Source organism: Macrobrachium rosenbergii, chromosome 1, assembly GCF_040412425.1.
Source record: "Macrobrachium rosenbergii isolate ZJJX-2024 chromosome 1, ASM4041242v1, whole genome shotgun sequence".
Lineage (NCBI taxonomy): Eukaryota > Metazoa > Arthropoda > Malacostraca > Decapoda > Palaemonidae > Macrobrachium > Macrobrachium rosenbergii.
Window position 1 is genome coordinate 27334354 of NC_089741.1, and position 22943 is coordinate 27357296.

General features: G+C 37.1%; 1 protein-coding gene across 5 annotated transcripts in view; it reads left to right on the forward strand.

Annotated features, from left to right (window-relative positions):
- Prps (phosphoribosyl pyrophosphate synthetase) overlaps positions 1 to 22943 on the forward strand; it is a 38270-nt gene that overhangs the window by 2360 nt on the left and 12967 nt on the right. For 2 of the 5 annotated variants that reach the window (XM_067114474.1, XM_067114376.1), the window contains exons 2-6: positions 4817 to 5000; positions 6048 to 6215; positions 17598 to 17821; positions 18609 to 18782; positions 21457 to 21616. In XM_067114474.1, coding sequence (XP_066970575.1) covers positions 4817 to 5000; positions 6048 to 6215; positions 17598 to 17821; positions 18609 to 18782; positions 21457 to 21616 — 910 coding nt within the window. Of the gene's footprint in view, positions 1 to 4816; positions 5001 to 6047; positions 6216 to 10206; positions 10300 to 17597; positions 17822 to 18608; positions 18783 to 21456; positions 21617 to 22943 lie in introns of all 5 variants that reach the window. The other 3 variants (XM_067114754.1, XM_067114670.1, XM_067114570.1) reach the window with 2 other exon arrangements.

Here is a 22943-nt window from a genome sequence, read left to right on the forward strand (position 1 = left end):
CTTTACCAGTACTTCAGGTGCAGGACAGCTACTGTCAACTATTGGATTAATAATATTTACATCAAGGGGATAATGTCTAGACATTTAGATGACAATAGCTAATAGCTATCATGCACCTAAGGTACTAGTAATGATAGAGTACGTCCCACATATCTCAGGGCTTCTTACAGTACAACCCACATATCTCAGGGCTGCTTACCCACTCCTTCAAACCTTGGAACAGCATCTTGGCATTTTAAGGATGTATCAATAGATAAAAGCTCAACTATTCATAGTAGTGTAGGGAAAAAAAGTTGATAATCATCCTTGCCAGATTAAGAGCCCATATGTGATAATATATGTCCCTGTTATGGCTAAAGCTATTTGCCAGTGACAGATATCAACTTTTTGTGAAATGCTCCTTGGCAATCTAAAATGGCAAAACCACAATCAGAGCAACACCAAATATTTTGGTTTTCCTGTAAAGTATGAAAGGTTTTAACAGATTAGGCATATGTTACACTATGGCAGGTAATTAAGAATCATTCATGTTGTCCAGCCATGCTAGGAAATGCTAAATCTCTCGTATTGTGCAGGAAATGAAAATTAATATACATTAGACTAACATGAAAATCACATGATTTCACAACACTATGCCCCAGTATTTTAAAAAGAGACAACATGCCAGTGATAGAGGTTGTATCACAGCCATCAGGCCACTAATGGGACTGGGTGGAATAGTCACTTGACAGTGTCTGTTTTTAATTTATATTAATAACGTTCATATTTTCAAGTGGATGGATGTTAAATGTGTAGCCGAGAGAGAGAGAGAGAGAGAGAGAGAGAGAGAGAGAGAGAGAGAGAGAGAGAGAGAGAGAGAGAGAGAGAGAGAGAGATTGTGTGCACGGTTGTATGCTTGCACCTGCCTGCTTGATCATTTTAGCTTGAATGATACACAGAGGCATCTCCACAATATTATTGAACAATTTTGTAGTATATTAGTCAACATCCTTACATTGTTTATTGTAAATGTATTTTATTCTTTTAAAAACTTGGTTGTGATGTTATTCAGGAAATTAAGTGGGGATATTTTTAGGTATGTCCATGATAGGTAAACGTTTGGGTAATTTGGAGATATGGCAGGGGAGAGGACCATTGAATGAGAATAGAAACTGATGGATAAATATAGCAAGGAGAAAATTATAGGAGTTTTAAGAAAATCCTGGTAGTCACAGTTGAAGACCTTAAACCAGAGGAAAATTGAGGCTTAAATCCCCCAAGGTAGAAAACAGTGGAGGGAGCTTGGTTCCTGTCAAACCTGTTGATGGGCAAATATGATAGACTTAGATGATAAGCATTCACTTAGGTGTTGGAATGGTTTAGGCACACCAAAATTTTTGTTACAGGTTTTTGGGTATGAAATGAAAAATTTATGAATGACCCTTGTTGATATACTCACATGCCGTGGTTTTGTATTGTAGTGTGTGTTATTCTGCACTAAGTTGGAGCTGTGTGTAATTGGAAACCAAATGTGATAAGTAAAAAAATACTGTTGCTTTAATGTACAATATTGGAACAGGTCCTTTTAAGTGTGTGCGCGAGAGAATGTTTTTAACTGTTAATTGAGCTCAATTAAATTAGTATGAAATCTTATTGTACTGTACCTTTGCAGTACTCCCAAGTGATATTTTTTTATTCTTTATATTTTGATACAATCAACTAAATGTGATATTTGAGATTTCAGTTCCACTAAAATGCAGTACCTAAGATGTATGTAGTGTCCTGTTTGAAAATGTGGGGAGTTGCATCAAGGTCAGTGGTGTGTGTGTTAGTGGGTTTGGGTTTTTTAATTTTTTTAGTGGGTTCAGTTTTTTTTTTATCAGGGTGGTTTGTCCTAGGCAGGTTAGGGCTCTACTGGCAAACTTCTGTTAAGAGAGGAATTTCAGTGACATTGAGTTTCACATAATGCAAATGAATTTTTGTATGTGGAACTGCTTGTCCATATGCTTAAGGTAGGTTTGACTTTTTTTTTATTACAGAAATGTATTTACTAAATGGGAAAAATGTAGATTAGCGTAGCGAGTCTCTTAATATTTTGGTAGAGAGTAAATGAAAAGATCAAGGTAGGCAAGTTCCCTGATTAAATGATTTAGGCAGGCTAATGCGTATTGCTCTATGCTTATTCCCCTAACGGGTGAGTCCGTATAGGACAGGTGGTCTTATTGTGAGAGTTGTACTGTAGTGGGCTTCAAAATCCCAGACATTGGTCCATTTTGCCTCTTTTTGGTGGAAGAGGACACCATTTTTGTTCCATTGTTCTCCCATTTTCATGATCATTGTATTTGGTTTCAGATAGTGACTAAATGTAGGTGTATGGTGTTGAAAAAGACTGATGTAGGTAAGGGTGTTTTAGGCTTAAGAAAAAGGAAATTCTAATGAACAGTAAGGTGGCAATAGTTGTCCTACCTGTGGTGCAGACTGGTCTGCCCTGGGGCTATTCCTTAGCTCAGTGGATATAGAGTTTCTCTGTCCACTGCTGTGTGTACTTTTGCTATGTTTGTTTCATAGTGAATATACTGTACAGTGTTCCTTTTGTAAATAGCCTATATTATTTGGGTCTCATTGTTTTTTTATTTGATTATTAAAGGTCTGGTACATGTTTTTGACAGTGGGACTCTCTCTCTCTCTCTCTCTCTCTCTCTCTCTCTCTCTCTCTCTCTCTCTCTCTCTCTCTCTCTCTCTCTCTCTCTCTCTCTCTCTCTCTCATAAGTAGTAGTACATTTTAAGTACATTTTTCCATTACTGTATTTGGGTTTCATTGTTTTTTATACATTGGTTTCATTTTTTAATTTCATTATTAAAGGTCTAGTCCATGGTTTTCAGAGTGAGACTCTCTCTCTCTCTCTCTCTCTCTCTCTCTCTCTCTCTCTCTCTCTCTCTCTCTCTCTCTCTCTCTCTCTCTCTCTCTCTCTCATTTACACACTTTTGCAATTTGTGAATATTAAATGCAGTGATGCAATTTAGGTTTCTATTACTGTATAGTAATAGAATTCTGAAACAGTGTTGCCACGGCCACTAAAGGTTTGTATATGCAGGAAAAATGCAAAATAACTTTGAAGTAAGGCATTGTGTGGTTGATATAATAATGCTTCACAAGCCAGCCGACTAAGGTCATTTTTTGCTCTCATACCTGAAAAATGTTTGCAATGTTGTTTTGAAGAAAGGTATGTAAGGGCCATAAACATAATCCCATTTTGTAGACCTTACTTTTTGGCTGGTGACAGTCACGGTATTGGAGAAGGAAAAGTGCTGGTCATCCCCTCCCCCCCCCAATAGGGTACTAGTGCTGTAGGTGCTCTGTAGACATTAGGCTACTTGAGGTTCTAAGCAGGGTCCCTTTGGCCTCCAGCTGCAACCTCTTTCATTCATATTACTGTATCTCCATTCATATTCTCTTCCATCTTACTATCCACCCTCTCTTAACAATTATTTCATAGTGCAACTGCGAGGTTTTCCTCCTGTTACACCTTTAAAACCTTTCTACTCTCAATTTCCCTTTCAGCACTGAATGACCTTGTAGGTCCCGGTGCTTGGCCTTTGGCCTAAATTGTATATATATCTTCTATTCTATTATGTCTATTCCTCACTGGAAAATATTAAGCAAGAGCAAACTTGAGTAGGCTATGTGGTCTAGTGAAAAATGTGATTCTTCTATTCAAAGGTTATTTAACCAAAAGTCATTTTCAGTAACAACTTTCCTCCACAATTCCCTGTTGGGCTAGAGCTAGTCAGGTTAATGAATCAATAAACATGATGATTAGAATTCCTCTAGAATTTCTTTCTCCTTGGACTGAGCTTGATTTGTATCCGTTTGTGCAATCTGTTCAAAATGTAATGCTTATACTGTATTCCTGACTATCGTAACAAGGAATATGACATTGAGGTGCCAAGGTTTACACTACTAACTCAATTTTTAATGAAGGCACACATTTTAATTTAGTCGCGAGATCTACCAGCTCAGTTAACCAAAGTAATTTTGCTGTAACAATTAATGCTTTTGTTTTTGCAGCTGAACTATGTGTAGAAAATTTGGCAGTCAAGATTGTTATCCATTTATCACCACAGAAAATTGTAATTTTTCAGACCAGATCTTTGAAATTGTTCTCTTGAAGGAAATTGATGAACAATTAGTCCCCTCTTCCAAGTAATCATTCTTGTTTGGCTTACAAATTTTGACGAAAGCACAGATAACACCAGCACCTGTATGTAAATACAGATTGAATACAAGCCACCACTAAAATGCACTCATTTTCTGTTTAAATGTCTGCCAATAGATGTGTACAGTACATGTGTTTTAAACAATCCAAATACTGTAAGGACATTTCTTGAGAAAAGTCTTGATTCATTCAGTGAATGAAAAGTTTATTGTTAAAATCAAACCCTTCTTGCTCTTTCACAGTTTTTCTTAGATATCTTATCACATGTGTAGGCATACAGTATTAGAGCTCTGCATGGTTAATTTTGCTCTTTCTAGCTAGAATACTAGGATTTTATTTTGATGTTGACTTGGAGAACGTGCATAACACTTTAGACATTACTGTACTTGAGGTTCTTTGCAGCGTCCTTTCGACCCCTAGCTGCAATCTTTTTCATTCCTGTAACTGTACCTCCATTTGTAGTATCTTTCTTCCGTCTAACTTTCCACCTTTTCAAACAATTGTTTCATAGTGCAACTATGAGGTTTTCCTCCTGTTACACCTTGAAAACCTGAATGACCTTATAGGTCCCAATGCTTGACCTTTGGCCCTAAATTTTATATTCTGTTCTATTCTTACAGTGTAGAGATTGGAGAAAGTGTTCGAGGGGAAGATGTCTACATCGTGCAGAGTGGTTGTGGGGAAATTAACGATAACCTTATGGAAATGCTCATTATGATCAATGCCTGCAAGATCGCCTCAGCTGCCAGAGTAACGGCTGTCATTCCTTGCTTTCCCTATGCACGGCAGGATAAAAAAGATAAGGTGAGTGGCACTGTGTAGTGATGATTATTGTGATGTTGGCATGGTGCTGTTGTCATTTACAGTGTTTTAAAATGAGGTGAGTTGAGTATTTGTTCAGTACTGTATATGCCAGCACATAGTCTCTGCTGTTGAATATTAAGTTAATCATTGAATATTAACAATAAATTAGTACATTATAAATGTAATATGATATTGAATATTTTTATTGAAATTTATCCTGTATATTGTACAATTGTAATATCCTATTGAAACACTTCACATGTAAAAAAAACTTACTGTAATCATTATTGTACATGAAATATTCATCTGTTGTGTGGAAATTATGGTAATAATGCATATTTGTCTCCCTAACATATTGAGGAAAAATAATTTTTTGTTGCTTCAACGAATTCACGTTTACATTTGACTACATTGTTTGTCGATGGTCGTGGCCATGTCACCCTGCAAGTTTCTGCTTTTTACTACGCTGTGGATTATGCTATGGATTGTACAGTATTTAGTGCTGTTGTTTTGTGCAAGCTTTTTCTTTTATGTTGCAGTCCAAGTGTGAATTACAGCAGCTTACCATCTTGCTTGAAATTTTGAATAAAATCATTCTTCAGAATGTTACCTAACATGCTTTAATGTCCAGTTTAGTCTCTCTCTCTCTCTCTCTCTCTCTCTCTCTCTCTCTCTCTCTCTCTCTCTCTCTCTCTCTCTCTCTCTTACTTCATGCTGACACTGTACTTGTCAGCATGAACTGTACTTGTGTACAATTGACATTTATAAAATCCAAATTGTACAATAATAGCCGTATACAAACCATCAGGGGTATGTGATTTTCAGCAAAAAAAATCTTTAATAAAAATCAGTACAAATTTAACATCTGCCAAGCTATTTACAACTTTGAAAAGTTAGGGCTGTAAAAAGAACAAATGAAAATGAAAATATTGAATGGATACGGACACCACATGAGAATTTTACTGAACATTGATGAAAACATGTTTGTGTACACAGTACAGAGAAAGACAGAAACACTTATCGAAAGGGTCCTCCCCGGTATTGCAGAGAAGTGACGGAGCACTTGAAGTAAACATGGTGATGGAAGGTATGAAGGGAATGCTTGAGGAGGGGGATCACGGGAGCGACGTCGAGTGCAGGAGGAGGATGAGGTTCGCGAGAACTAGTGCTTTTCCGCACGGTACGAGTGGAGGACTTTCCCAAGAACACACACACGTACGCACCACTCTGTAACACTAAAACTACTTACATATCAGACACTACACTTTCTTCTAAATTGTCTCTACTGCAATATTTCTAAACACTAATGATTAATAAGTAAATTTACATTGTACACATTATACATTGAATTTTGATTTTTGTTTACACTATAAATCAATGTGGTGGTGGTACTAGTTGATATGCTGGGATTGCCCGTACATGCAGAGCCACTAGTTTGTTGGCCTGGCTGATAGTCCTGGAATGGCCTCGTATTCAAACCCGCTAGTTGGTGGTCACTAATGCCTTTGCTGTCAGAGCGATTAGTTGGTGGATTTGAACCCTCTTCACATCCAGAGCCATAATTTCATAAATCTAGAATGTCCTCACGTCTAGAGCCACTAGTTGATGGGGCTAGGTTGTTCTTACATGCCTAGTAGCTTGGAACATCCTCGATTGCAGCCCTACACTACTAGCATATGGCCTGGAATGTCCTCGGTTGTGGTGCCACTAATGGATGGACATGGAATATCTATGGTAGCCGTGCCTTTCGTTGGACCTAGACATCTTTAAGTTTTAGTGGCACTAGTTGACAAATCATAAGTGTCTAAACTTGCACTTGGTGGGGCTGTAACGTGCTTGCCTTTATGGTTTACATTTTGGATAGAAAGCCATGCACTGCGTTATGCAAGGATGTCCCACAAGTGTGCTAAATAGCCGTAATGGTTGGGAGGACATGATGTATGGCCCGAACGCAGATATCTAATATATGCCACACGTGGCCAATTAGTGAAAGTCTAAACTTAGGCCACTTAATGTCACTCATCACTGATCTTTGCCACACTATTAACAAAGCTCTGGCATCCATATCCACCCTAGGTTCATACCAAAATCCTAGTACTGTATATTACTGATAGCCAACCAATCTGCCTTTTCTTTTGCCGTTCTTACTATCACACTTCAGAAGGATTTCAGATTACTCAGACATGGTAAAATTTACAGTGACAGATATCCTGGATGCAAAGCTGTCAAGCATTAGGCATTGTTGACATGCTATGCTGTGTTTCTCCTCAGTTACTGTAAAATGCAAGTAATTGCTTAATGAAAGGGACAAACCCCTTTTCTCTTTTCCACGTCCATCCACTTCCTTCCCTACAACTGGCTGGCTGCCCTTTGGATCTCTCTAATCTAGAGGTATGATCAAAGAAAATGTGGTGGCAGGCAGAAAGAATGTAATTAACCTATCCATGACTGTTTATCTGCCAGGATTTGGAAGGTGGGAGTTTTATTCACGAGAACTGCCTTCCTGTTCTCTCTTGTTTTGGTATTTCCTTCTGGTTTTGCACTCTACACTGGGCTCATTATGTTGACCATTGGCCTCTCAATTCCTAAGCGTGTTCAGTTGTCTCCTTCCCCTTGGTATATCAAAGGTTCTTGTCATAAAATTTCAGTGTGTTCCCAAATTCCCCATTTTTGGTAGTACAAGCCATTGCTACTGTATTTGCAAGTACAAGCCATTGCTACTGTATTTGCAAGTAGCATGAAGTGTTTCTTTGCCATTTCCTGCCTTGAACATGCTTGTCAGTCTGGTGAGCCATGGTATTTTAGGATGCCATCTTCCGAAATAGGAAGTGTTTTTATCATTACAAAGTTATAGGTAGAGCTTTCATGCCCTACATGATGCATGTTAGCTGTTTGCTGATTCTATACTACTGCCTTCCTAACATCAGCCTCATTTTCAATAAACTTATTTACTGATAAACGTTTACTGATAAACGGTGGGTTGCAAGCCAAGGCCTTGCCTGCATTAAGGTGGAATTTTATCTGTAGGTGAAGCCTGATGTAAATCTCAGTGCAGCTACCCACGTACACATGGCAGTGGAATTGTTGTGCTTTGCCATTTTCTTCGGAACTTTTCTAAACTCAGAATCTTTATTGCATTCTCATTTTCATACAAGATGAGGATGTTAGTGGAACTCCTTGTGTACTGTTCGCTTGGAAAGGCCATCATTGAGGAGCTTTGGCACTCAAAGGTGTGCAGTCAACAATATTACTCATGAAAATATATGTTAACCACAGAAACAAAGATTCACGACTTGTAAACAGATGACAAGATAGATGTTAGAGCAGTAAAAACAATAAGTAAAATGACTACTTACTCTGATTGAGTAGTAGAGTGAAGCTTAGGTTTCTAGTTGCAGATGCCAGATGTGTCTTGGGAAATACAAAGGGGGTCCCGAGTAACAGACTGAAGAAAAGTTATTCTCTTGTTTTCCAGGATTCTGGAGTTTGAAAATTTACTACACAGAAGACTTGTGATAAGGAAACCTTTTTTTTTAGTCATTCAGTGCAAAAAAAAAAAAAAAAAAAAAAAGTCTTGCAGACATGAAATTCTAGCATCAGAAATGTATGCTAACACAAAGGAAAAGACAAGTTTAGTAGTACAGTATCTATTACTGTACAATAAAGAAATGCACATTTTGCGAGGGGAAAACTTAGAAAAATGCAAATTTTGCGTATCATGGCATGACACTAAAACTGTATCCAAAAGATTGTTCCAATTTTTAGAATAAAACCTCAAGGAGAATATTAGTAGTCAGGTGATAGGGTAGAGCAAAAAATAATACTAAAAGGGAAATTACTAAAGTTCCTTATGTAGATGAGGCAATGATGAAACAAACGGAGATGGCTTGGTCATGCCCCTCACACAGCCCCTGGGAGAATACTGTAGTATGTGCTAGTGTCAGCTGGCTTCCTGTGGGCACTAGAAGACTCAGACCTACGTGGATGAGAACTGTAGGATGGGAGGCTGAACATTAATGGAGACTTATTAAAGATATAGCACATGAAAGATGTGTGGCAGAATTACACAGAACCCCAGTTTGTCAAGAGGTTTTGGAGGCAGTGGTGACCATAAGCCTTCTGACTAATTTGTATTGGGAAGGTTTAAGAAGTTCAGGAAAAAATGCTCTAGAATAAGCTCTGCAAAATGCTGAAAAAGTGTTAATCTTTGCAATATGGTGAATTATAACAGCATACCTTTTCTCATTGCATACAGTATTATAGCATAGTGGTGAAAGTAAGTTAGTGTTCAGTGACCAGGTCAGTACTGGGTTTTGCTTGTTCTGGTCTGTTCCAGCTTGATGTTTGGTATGGAAATCTTTTGTTTGGACGTAACCCAGTTAGATTGTTTGTGAATTTACTATGAACTGGTTCAATTTGTCACTTGTAAAAAAATCTTTTGATAGTTTGTGTTATAACCCAGGCTCTATATTTCATCTTTATGCCTGGGACATTGGTGATAATGGATGCCTAACCACTTGCAAGGGTGTTGATTTTTAGTGCAATGGTACTTGTGTAAATGTGCAGTTGCACAGTGAAATGCCTAATGCTTGTATAGATTGTTAATTTTTAGTGCAAGGTTGTGTAAACGTGCAGTTGCACAGTGAAATGCCTGCTGCTTATATAGGTCAGGTTGACTTTGAGCAGTCATGTAAATGTTGGGTTAATGTTTTAGTTGTGATGTTTGCGCAGTGTTGCAGTTTCTTCAGGATTTGATTTGTTCCGTTCTGTTGAGTGCGTAAGAATTTCTTGTTTTTGTTGTGCATGGGATGTTACTTATGAATGCTTGAGGAAATTTTAGGACTGAATCTTAATGAGTGACTAATAATGTGTAGCTTTTAAGTATGTATCCTGTGGTGAGATTCCTTAAATTAATTATTTTAGGTCTTTGAAGGTTTTGTGGTACTTATTAAAATGTCGCGGTGATATTTCATGATTTTTTTTACTATAAATGTGGGAATAGTTGCTTTGCTCTTGGAAGACCTGATAAAAAATTGTAACAGCATCTAGGGTTGCACACCTTGGTTTTGGCTCAAGATTGTTGTTACATCATTTTTACCTGATTTTTTCAGCAGTAGATGTTTCTTGGCAAAGGGTGCATTTGTTGGTGGTTGAAACTTTCCATGTACAATCTTTAATAGGAATTTTGTCTTTTGAATATCTTTAGCATCCTATCATACCAGGAAGGGCTGACTCAAATCTTCAAGGGCAGCTGTATGAGTTCGGAGCCATTTCTCCCGGAGCAGTCTTTGGCACTTGTGTGGGTATTTTGGTTAAGTGCAAAGCAGTAACACAGTTTTTCTCCCTAAGGTTAGATGATTCCTTTATGGTTGGTGTGTAAATTTTTTTTAGTTTTGCATTTATGTATAATGGTGTAGTGAAATTCTAAATTAATGATTTTTTTTGTATATTACACTTAAGATTCTGGAAGAGGTACCCCTGAGACAGTGCCACCCTTGTGTTTAGAAAGGGTCTGAAAGACTAAGACACCTTAATTCTTTGTGGTAGTATTTTGTTTGAGGTTGATGGTTGATAATCATGTCAGATGAAGTAGAAACTAAAAAGTGGGCATTGCTACGTTGAGACCTTTATTTCATACGGTTGAAAACTATCCTTCCATCTCAAACTAATGGTTAGAACTGAAATGTAATGAGTGTTGAATGAACATGAGTGCTGAATGAACACTAGTCTTGTAGGAGTCCCTTAGTTTTGGGTTCTCTCCTTTGTTAGGTGGTTTGAACACATTTTTATATAGATGTTTTATTTGAAAACTGCCAAGTTGGTGTGTTTGCAATTAATACTGACAACCATCCATCAATTGTGGTCGGAGCTGTGCTGATTTTTCTTGGATGCTCCATTGGATTTTCATCGTGTTAATTTTTGTTTTATTTTATCCCTGGTCTGGTGCTTCCCCCCCCCCTCCCTTCTTTCTCCCTCTAGCCCTTCTTATAGTTATGTATTTTAGCTCATTAGGCTGGTTAATTTACTGAATGATAATACTGTATTAAGGACTACTGCATGTGGGCTTCTTAGGGGTTGAGCGCTGTTCATGCAACTCGTGCATTACTCTGGAGGCATTACAAAAGGGTATTTGCAGCAGTCCCTTTGGCCCCAGCTGGATCTACTTGTAAACTTTTACTTTGCATCTGTTCCCACTTGTTCTTTTTGTGTTGCTATCCAACCTCTGTATCTGTAACTTCTTAGTACAACTATTGAGTTTCTTGGAATTTTGTTGTACAGTACAGTTGTGGGGTTCTTATCCCCATTTTGTTATGAAATTTTTATCTTTTTTCATCTTGTTTATTTTCTACATTTCTGTCATGCTGTCCAAACACTTGTGCTCTCTATTCACATTCGTAAGAGCAGAATGACCCCTATTAGTGTAAATATTAAGATTCATTCAATTCATTCATTCCCCTTCGTAAAGCCTTGATTGGGGAACCCTGTGGAGGCTGTTGGACCCCCTCCCATCTCCCCTTAACATTAGTGTGAAGTTAAGGGTCAGCTATACTTCGTAACTGGTTTGGTTCTTAGCCTTCGTAACTGGTTTGGTTCTTAGCCTTTGGAAAACAGGTTAAATTGCATGAATTTGTTATTTATAACTGCTTTGCCAGAGCATATTGCAAAAGAAAATTTTTTTTGTAGTTGTCTCATCTTGAGTCTTTCGTCATTTTTTCAAGTTTTTCCAAAATTTTAAAAAAGTGTTTATTTGCAACATCAAATAAATATGAAATTACCATGTGCAGTGAATATTTAAGGTAGAAGGTTATCAGGTAGTTCCTGCAATTAATAAATGCTGAGGAAGCAGTTCAGTATATTGAGATTTTCATAATCAAACGGGCCCGTTAATATGAAGACTTACTAAATTTTATATTATTTGGTAACCACCAGTCGACCATCAAGAATCCACGTTTTACTACAAAAGTCCACAAAAGTGCACCACTTATTGGTGTTTTAGCGAAACTTGAAATCTCTGCTCAAGAGGTTTGGTATTGGTGTCTTGATTGTATGAATACTGCCCATAAAGTTGGATGTAGGGTAGGGAATGGGCAAATTATATTTTCAATGAACCTTCTGTTTGAGCCTAATGTCCTTGGCCCTGTAGGGGGCTAGTGCTGTCAGCGCACTTCACGTGGTGCACTGTAGGCATTACCTTAGGTTAGTTGCAGCTTTCCTTCGGTCCCTAGCTGCAACCCCTTTCTTTCCTCTTACTGTACCTCCATTCATTTTCTCTTTTCTTCCATGTTGCTATCCAACCTCTCTTAACATTTGTTTCACAGTGCAACTACAAGGTTTTCTTCCTTGTTACATATTTCAAACCTTTCTACTTTCAGTTTCCTTTTCACCGCTGAATTACTTCATAGGTCCTAGCGCTTGGCCTTTGCCATAAATTTTGTATTCCATTCCATTCCATTCCATTCCCTGTGTCCTTGGGAAGCCTGAGGATTGATAATCCAAGCTTTTTAACTGTGGGCTGATGCTTGCTTTTTATCAAAGCAGATAGTGAATACAGTATACTGTACTGTATATGGTGGTAAGAAGTCCTTGAGAGTTGACCTTTCCATTAGAGACAGCTTTGTTAATCAAGTGCCTGAGGACTTTGGAATCCCTCTACACAAGATGGTTCAGTGTTAACATAATGATTTTGGATGTCTTAAGAGTGTTTGCCTTTCACCAAGCAAGATGGTTCTCAGACGCGTAAGTGGGATTCACATCTCTGTGAAGTCATCAGTCTTCATTGCTCTGCTAGTCACATAACTTTTACACATAAGTAATCGTAGGTCAGAAGGTGTCTTTGTATAATGTTGAAATGGTAACCAACTTACAAGACTGAATGCATGTAGTCTTTGTAGTCAACACTGGTTATAGAGGACAACTGTGCATGAAAGTTTATTAGAGTGGAAAGTTTCATGCTGCTTTATGCTGTTATCACATGGATAGCAGTTAAGATTATTAAAAATGTATCACCACAAAAATGTGTCGGAGAGCTATAGAAGCCTTTTGAAATTGTGGGCCTAAAACTCTCTTCAATAGATCCTAGCTTTTATTTCAAAACTTAGGTGAAGGCAGTGTTATTGTTTGAATATGGTAGATCCTAGTACATGTAAGCATTAAAGGAAATTAGACAGTGTTCAAAGCTGCAAATAGTGTGCTAAGACTAGATCAAGTATACTCATTCTTTCCTGTGATCCATTGCCATCTTTAAAATAAATTTAAGTAAATGGGGGTTTAAAGGAATAATGAATCATAGTAAAAATAAAAGGTCAAACCAACTGGTGGATTGAAGTGTTCTTTCCAACAAGAATACTGCCTTGAAGTAATCTTCCCTTTTTGGATTGGTTGCACTTTGACCTTGGTTTTTTTGACGAATAAGCAACATAGTCTAATCCCTGAATGCAGAGAATCAGAACAATGCTTGCAGTTAAATCATAATCATACCTTGGATGTTTGTTCCATTGTCAACCAACAGTGTATTTATCTCTTATCGGGAAAACCCTTGAAGCAAAATTTGGCAGAACCTTCAGTGTTTTAGTTTATCTCGTTGCATTTTTAAAGTGTACATTAAAGTAAACAAACCCTTTTGGGCCAGCTATATGAGAGTTAATTTCAACTCGGTTAATAATAATAAAAATAATTAATAATAATAATAATAATAATGATGATGATGATCTCTTGGAAAGTTAGGTAGGGCTTGGCATTTTCTGTCGGTTGTTGTAAATCAAACCGTGAACTATTTCATTTTGTCAATTATAATTACTTTCTAACGTTGTAGTGTAAAGGGGGCCACAGTCTCATTTACTTTCATTCAGCTCTTTAGTTTAGGTCCCATTAATTGGGCGTAGCTATTTAGGAGGATCAGATGCTCACCGTCCCTGTTGTGAGGGACACACACACACACACACACACACACACACACACACACACACACACACACACACACACACACACACACACACACACACACACACACACACACACACACACACACACACACACACACACACACACACACACACACACACACACACACACACACACACACACACACACACAGAGTTACTGCCCTCAAGGCGTGCCTAGTGTATTGTAAATAGTACAAAAGGCTTTTTGCATTCCACGTTTCTGTTCCCTTTTGTCTTTTCCCACCTGTTTGTTCGATGCCTTGTAACTTTACCTTGCTTCAGTGTTTTGGATGAGTCGTAAACTTTTCAAAAGTAATTGCTTTTGTTTATCTTATTAATAGTTCACCAAGTCCATCAATTGTGCATTACACACCCAAGACATTTGAGATTGTTTTTGTTGCTCATTGATGGGTGTATTGTTACTGGCAAAACCACTTAAATATCCTTCAGCCATTAAGAAAGAAAGACACATCGCAAGATATGACATCAACAGTGTTTACATTGTTCTAAATTCCAACTTTCTTGCATTGGGTGTAACCTAAGTTGTCACAGGCTCAGGAGCTGCACGGGCCAGTTTTTGGGTAGGATTTCAAGGCCTTCAGTGGGTTGTATGATATTTTAGAAGCCAGCTTTTCCAAGTTATGATGTGGTAATTTTTTTTTTTTTTTTAAATAGATGGGGTAAGTTTGTTGAACTTTAGCACCAATTTGATTAGAACCTTAGTAGAGGTGAAGTAAATTCATTTTGAAAAATAAAGTTCAGGTAAAGTTCGACAGTATAAACTTGTTAACCAAACCTTAAAATAAAAAACCAGCAAGCCTGTGGTTGTACTAATTCACTATATGAGAATTCCATTTAACAGAACTTTTAGCAATGACACAGGTAGTTTTCTCAAGTGTAGTTGATAGGTATGAGGTATTGCTACGTGTTAGTATTGGTATAGTAATGACTGATATGTATACGTGTATATATCTTAGTACAGTATACTAATGGTATTACTTCGGAGGAATAAAAATCTGAAGAAGACAAGCATAGTTATTCCAGTGTAAAGAAGCTTCGCACATTTTAAAAGTAATTGGAGCTAAATGTTTTGTTTGTACATAGCTAAGACACTTGCCTGTTATTAATTTGTACATAACTAAGAAACTTACCTGTCCTAGAAAACCCCCCGGTATAAGTGGTCTGGAGAAGTCCAGCATTCTGGCCATGTTGGTGAAGTTTTTTAAGAAATGTAATAGAAAGTGATGGTGCATATATAATTATTATAGAAATCCAGCATTCTTGCCATTTTGGTGAAAGTTTTTAAGAAATGTAATAGAAAGTGTTGGTACATATATAATTATTATTACTCTATGAAAATACTATTTTAATCCTTCATTTGGATATGCTTTAGCTTTTTACAACAAAGATAGGCTTGGGGAATTTTCTCACGCCAACCTTCATTCAAAACACCCTCAAAAAAACAACTACATACTATTGAAGTTCATCACAAATCTCTCAGGATTTTTCATCCTGTCTGAATGTACCTTTAAATCTCTTATCAAAAGTCAGAAAAATAAGGTGTATGGCAAGCGGGTTTTGTAAAGGGAATTAAAGGCCTCATTTTGCAAGTTTTGGAAGAGTCCAGGGTGACCATGTGTTTATATTGAAATGATGGGCTGAAACACTGGTAAATGATGAAACTGGAGGTGGAGTACTGTAATCGTAGTAAAGGGGGAAGACTATAAAGAAATGAAGGGAAAGACGTCTTTTACCCTGTAAGTAGTCCAGATACATTACACGGAAGTATATTGAGATTGCAAATCTGGATTCAAAATTTTTGGTTGCATCCACAAATGCATGTTGTGAGAACAGATTGAATTGATGAGGAAACTTTGCATTAGATATTGACTACAAAGTGTTTTCTTTCACCGCAATCCCATTAATTAACACTTAACTGTATTTTAGGTTCACTTGTTTTGTGAACTAGACAGAGGGTAGTCTGTTGTGGACATGCTTTTCTTTGACAGTATTTTGCCCATTCCCCGGTTGCATAATTTCGCAGAAATTGCTATTCCAGCATTTTTGAATTAACCAAGTTTCCATTTTTTCATTGTCATAATTCATTTTGGCTATTTTTTCACTCTACCGCTTCATATTTAGAGAATCGATTTTTGCAATTTGTAAGTAGCCTACTTGGCACTTGCTGGGATTCACTGCAACACTTTTGTTTGCCAAGTACAACTTGTAACTGTGTACTTATTCAACATTCTGAAATTTTAATCCCTTGCAATGTTTGCTTGGTTTTTTTTGCATCAAGTTTCATTATGTTTGTCATATGCTATCGTGATGAAGGCGTTACAGGTTAACTTTTGCCACTTAGCTAGTGTTTTGTGATAGAGTTGACATATGTGTCAAACATGTTTTTTCTCATATTTTTTATGCATTGTAAACTAGTGAAGAATGAGTACTTCATGTTTGTCTTTGATATGGTGCCTTGGGTAATATGTCATTAGGCATCAACAACCATAAGCTTGAGTAACAACCAATGGTACACTTTGGCAAAAGGAAAGCCTGACACTGAAAGTTTTGTGTTTTGAAAATCAAATGCCCTCACAGATGATTAGTGTTGGTATGGTCATCCTGGACTTGAGCATTTTAGGATGGTTTAAAGGATGTTGGATGAAGTTCAGCTATAGTTAGAATTTTATTGTTCACTGTATTGACAGATCCAAAACTAGTTAATGAGAAAGTAACAAATTCTTTTCCTTTTTGCATGAATATGCAAGAGACAGCAGTGTTGAGGGGCCAGCCACTTTATGAATAAAAGAATTTTTGGGAAAAACTTTTATTTCCTCATAGTTCTTAACCCTTACCAAAAGACATCACTGTTGTCCTCACAGTGCTGACCAAGGCCAAGTGGAAGTACAAATATAGTAACAAGGTTATTGAATCACTGTTGAAATGGAAATAGACAGTTGCCTTGTGTATGGTAGGTAGTTTTTGGAAGTACCCAATGGGCAGGGTAGATTTTGAAAACATGCTTTGGAAAAGCAAATTATGTTCAAGGGGAATGATAATTTTTTGTATATAATGAGAAGAGTCAAATGTTGACAGTTTGGAAATACTTATATTACATTCTTTTCGGGTGTACTATATTTACTTAGTGGACTGCTTTTTCAGTGTTCTCTATTTACTTGGTGGGGTGCAATATTATGAAAGTTGAATTTCATCAACTGCAGACATTTTTGTACTTGAAGCACATATTGATGCTGGAAACCCATAGCTAGCTAAAATCAGATATGGATGGTTATCATATGTATACAGTACAAAGGTGTGGTTCATTTTACCTGGTGACTTTTTTGTTAGTGTATTATTTTTATAAAAATATTTATTGTACACTAAACTCTGTTGATGATGAGGTTTGTCTTGATTGAATAGTGAAACAAAAAGATGGATTGCAATATTTGCCTATTGGAAATTTTAGACCAACAATTTGTTAGCCAGCAGATGTTAGGGACTTTGGTAAGCATTCGTATGCTCTGATGTGATACACAAGAGTGGAAGTAAAAATTTAGGTTGTGTTTGTACTAAACTTTTTTCTTTTTTATATATAATGAAATGCCTTTTTACTGTTCATTGAAGATGTCGATGAAACCTGTATTTCTTTTACCAGTCTCGAGCACCAATATCTGCCAAACTCGTCGCTAACATGCTGTCAGTGGCTGGAGCTGATCATATCATCACTATGGATCTCCACGCTTCCCAGATCCAAGGCTTCTTTGACATTCCAGTCGATAATCTTTATGCCGAGCCTGCAGTTCTTAAGTGGATTAGAGAAAACATTCCAGAGTGGGGAAATTCTATCATAGTTTCCCCAGATGCTGGTGGTGCTAAGAGGTAAGGAGACAGTTTTGTGGAGGAGTTTGGGTTTGAAAATCAGCCATGTAAAGTTATTTTCAGTTGAGCGTATGGTACAGATTATTTTACTAGGATTTTCAGTATGTGTATGTATTTAGGCTTAGGTGGCCACCTTGAATTTATTTTTGTAGAAGTGTAGATTAACAATGTTCTCTGTAAATGATCTGTGAAGATCTTCACCCCCCCTCAACCTAGTTTTTACTTTTGTAATTTGAAACTTAATTACGTAAATCTTCAGTCTGCTGAAGGAATGGCCTGATCATTTGGACAGTCCTCACTATGGAAACTTAAGAATTTCTACTTTGTGGTTTAGTTAATTTTTTTTAAATATATAAAGGTGCCTACTAGACAAGCTAATTTGCCTTTTATTTTTTTGTATCAAGGAATGCTTAATTTTGTGATTTGACTTTCAACAAACATAAAAGAGGAATGATTTAGCACAGCCGGTGGACATACTATACTTCAGGAAAATAATAATAATTCTTTGCAATAGTGAAGAAGGCAACGAAAAATGTAAATCATGTTAGGATATTATATTGTCAGATGAATATCCTGTACAAAAAACTCATGCATGTCAGATAATTGAAAGTACAAGTTAGAAAGCACCCAAGCTGAGGCAAAGAGAAAGCTATGAAAATCCTTTACACTGCCACCAACAGCAGCTGTGTACCATAAGTAGCACCCCTTGTGTGGAGAGTTTTTATTTTCCTGAAGCAGAAATGGGCCATGCATTGAGACTGATAATACTGTCTTTGTTAATTTCCAGAGTAACTTCTATAGCAGATCGTCTGAACGTAGAGTTTGCCCTTATTCACAAGGAACGTAAAAAAGCTAATGAGGTAGCGTCAATGGTTCTAGTTGGTGACGTTAAAGACAGAGTTGCCATTTTAGTTGATGACATGGCTGATACTTGCGGCACTATATGTCATGCAGCAGAGAAGTAAGTTGATTAATTTTTAACGTTTTGATTAGAATACTAGCTCCTGCAACAATAGTTATGGGCTTAGTTTTAATGTATAAAATGTAGTGTTTCTGTATGGAGTCTGTTAGATATACTGTGTGAGTAACAACCTTTAGGAAAGTTAGAATCCGCAACTTGGGCTAGGTCCATATGAATTAATGATAAAAAAACACCCATTAACTTTGCAGGATGCTATCAACAGCATATTGTTCCCACTTTAGTTACAAATGCTTAATGATTATCCATGCATGCACTCATGATGCCCGAGTATAATTATTCATTCGTGAACTTATGATTCCTGATTGGTAACAATTCAGTTGAGTAACAGTTATAACAATGAATAAGTACATTCTTCTGTTGCCGTAGTCATTGCTGTTTCTGCGGTTTATCTACCTGTACTAGAGAAATTTTATTTTTGATTCTGCTGTCTTGAAATATCCTAGTGTAACTCTTGGTAAAAGTCTTTAAATTTTTGTGATTTCATATCAGTGCAAGTACTATATTTCAACATATTTGGGACTGTTTCTGATCTTGTTATGCAAAAAGTACACTGCTCTCTCTCTCTCTCTCTCTCTCTCTCTCTCTCTCTCTCTCTCTCTCTCTCTCTCTCTCTCTCTCTCTCTCTCTCTCTCCCCGGGTTGAGTGCTGATCTGTGCACATCGCCATAACGGAGGAACCACTTACAGTTCTGTGCGGTACCAAGGTTTAGTGTGTCTCGTTTGGCCCCCAGTACTGTTGGTTTTTTTACATGCTTTTATTTAACTTCTGTGTTTATCCATCTGTTTGGGTCAAGTCTTGCAACTCAGTTTTCGACGAACTGTTCTCTTTGTCTGATGGTCTTGAAACATTGCATGGTTACTCAGTCCCGGTGGTAATACAACCTTACATAATCAGTAGGTCAGCAGTGACCTCTCCCAGTATCTCAGGATTTGTACGAAAATCTTCGGATTTTTCACACCTTCATTGACTCTGTAGAATAAGTTAATAACAGATTTTTCAAACCACCTTTGGCTTTACAGGATATCACGTTCATTTTTTTTTAGTTACAATCATAAATCAGTTACAATTTCTGTCAAAACTAAAAAATATAAAATAATAAAATATAAGTTATTTAAAACATGCTTTTATAAAATTGCACTAAAGAGTAAAAAATTTGTTGAGACATCAGGATTTTCTTACAATTAATCATGTCTACAAATAAAGCGTGGGTGCCAAACATGGAAGGAAATCTACAAGAAATAAAAATAGCACTGGCACACCAGGGGGGGTATCTCCTTTGAGGACGAGACAGCGACTACGCTATCAAAAGAAAAATATATATTTCTCGTAACATTCCCTTCTATGTTTGGCGCCCACGTTTTTATTTTTGTAGATATGATTAATTGTAAGAAAATCCTGTTGTCTCAAAAAAATATTTTTTACTTTTTAGTGCACTTTAAGAAAACATTATTTAAATTTTTTTTTTTTTTTTTTTTTTTTTGTCTATAGGTTCAGGTTCACTTGATTGTGATTTTTAAGCCTTCAGAAGAAGTGAATATTTATTGATGGAATAGAGTGAGTTGGTGATGAAGTCTTGACTTTGTATTACTGTATTGAAAGCGTTTATTTTTCTAGGAAAATGAATATATAAGACCAGTCGTTCTGATATTTAAGGAAACAGTCACCATGTTTCTTTGTTCATGATCAGCACTACTTTTGAAATGCAATAGGGCCAAGGCACTAACTTTATTAAAGTCATTGGCCAATTCAGTCTCTGGTTTCTTCTCGAGTTAATGTTAGCTGTAAGTTACTCTGACTAGTGCTTGTGCAAGTATGTTAACCATGTAAAATATTTGATACCACGTGAACAAAGCATTTATTGTAGGGGATGTAGTTGGGTTTAATCGGACTAGGAAAAAATGGTACAGTAAATGTTTGTTTGAATAGAAGCTAAATACAGGCAGTTAACGGTTATCAGAGATCCGGGTTTGCGGCGCTTGTCTACCGATGACGATAACTGGATTTTCGGCTCCAATTTCCACATGACAGCGGTGCCGATATCTGGTTATTGATGCCGATAAGCACTGTTATTGCTGATTTTTTATTATCCGCAATTTCCGGTTATTGTCACACCATCGGGAATGGAACCCCCACTGATAACCGGTGGCTGCCTCTATAGGCTTGTGTTAGTTGAGCTAAATGATAAAAGATTGGTGTGAAGTACATTTTATGTTTGAAATATTTGTTGTTACTACTTGTGTTGTGAAGTAAACTCTGCAGTTTCATTTTGTGGTTTACTTTAATTTTTTTACTTGGTCAGGAAGTTGAAACAGAATTTTTACTAGTCATTCTAAGGGTCCATTATTATCCAAGCTCCATATGGGGGTAGTGCCATCAGTGCACCTCATGTTGTGCACTGTAGACATTACTTAAAGTTCATTGGTGTCCATTTGGCCCCTAACTGCAACCACTGTCATTCCTTTTACTGTACCTGTGTTCGTTTTCCCTTTTTCAATCTTACTTTCCACCTAACAATTGATTCATAGTGCAACTGGGGTTTTCCTCCTGTTACCCTCTTCAAACCACTTACTGTCAGTTTGTTTCAGCACTGATGGCTTAATAGGTCCTAGTGCATGGCAGTTGGCCTAAATTTGATATTCCAATTGTTTTCTAGGTTGATGGAGGCTGGTGCTACAAGAGTGTATGCAATTCTAACCCATGGGATATTCTCAGGCCCAGCAGTATCACGCATTAACAATGCATGCTTCGAAGCTGTAGTCGTAACCAATACGATACCTCAGGAACAACATATGAAAGATTCGAGTAAAATTCAGGCAAGTGGAAGTGTTTTTTTTTTTCCAAGTGATGACCTGCTTATTATTTTATTAAGATATTTTTTCTTTTGGCTTTCAGGTGACTGCCTTGTATCGAGGAATGACTTCCATTCTGTATATTGCTGTAAAATTGCTTTGCTAATTTTTAGCAGAGTTAAATGGCTTTAGTGAGCTACTAAATATCTGCAAATATATTGGGCTACCAGGTTTTTACTAAACAGTGCGCATTGACACTATTCACTCTTAAAGAATTTAGGATTGTGCAACTTACATCATGGTTGTATGAGTGGTATAATTAATCTCATGAATCGTTAGCTTTACATTCACACACGAGTTGGGCTTTCTTGTTGATGCTAATCAAGTGATGTTGGTTTTCACCTTGCATGTTGTCACTTTACATAGAAACACAAGTAATGTAGTTGTTTTTGTACAGTAGTGTCATTCCTCACAAACCACTTAGGATAGCCTTTATGATGATAATGCAGTGTAGTGTAATAAGGTCGGTTGATTAATTTTGTCACGGTGATAAGATGCAATTTTTTTTTTTTTTTAACTATCCTCTTCCTTTCAGAAATATAATTTTATGTTAGCCAGTGTCAGTGCTAGTGATATTGCCCTGTTAGTCAGTAATAGTAATAGTGATAATGTCCTGTTAGTCAGTGGCAAGCAGTTTAGGTTGAGGTTACTTGAATCCTCGGTTTGCGTCAAGATGTAATCTTAACAGTTTAGTTGAAATACAGTTTCAGCACTACATCAACACCAGTATAGTTTTCTACATCAACACCAGTATAGTTTTGTTCTCATGTTTATTGAAGAGACACACTCCTCAATTGACAACATACACCTGTTTAATGACAGCTCAGACTACGATCACGTTGCAGACCAGGCTGTAGCGCCTGTAGACAAGAACTTTACCTGTAAACTGCAGATTCTGTAAGCAATTGTATGACAGTCTGTCAGTTTGCTCCTTCTTCTCTCTTATATTGTATGGTTATTTTATCCCAGTTTCTGATAAAGCTATTATCCCTTTACCAAAAATTTGTGTATATCAGTAAACACATTGCATTGCATATTTACCAATGGTTTCAGCCTGTCATATACATTGCCTAAGCTCAGGTGAAGGGACAGACACACACAGAGAGAGAGAGAGAGAGAGAGAGAGAGAGAGAGAGAGAGAGAGAGAGAGAGAGAGAGAGAGAGAGAGAGAGAGAGAGAGAGAGAGAGAGAGAGAGGTTCATGATGGCAGTTTCATCTCATCCACAGAAATTTCCTCACCACCTACCTGCTCTACTCAACCCCCCCCCCATCACCTCTGCCTTCAATGTTA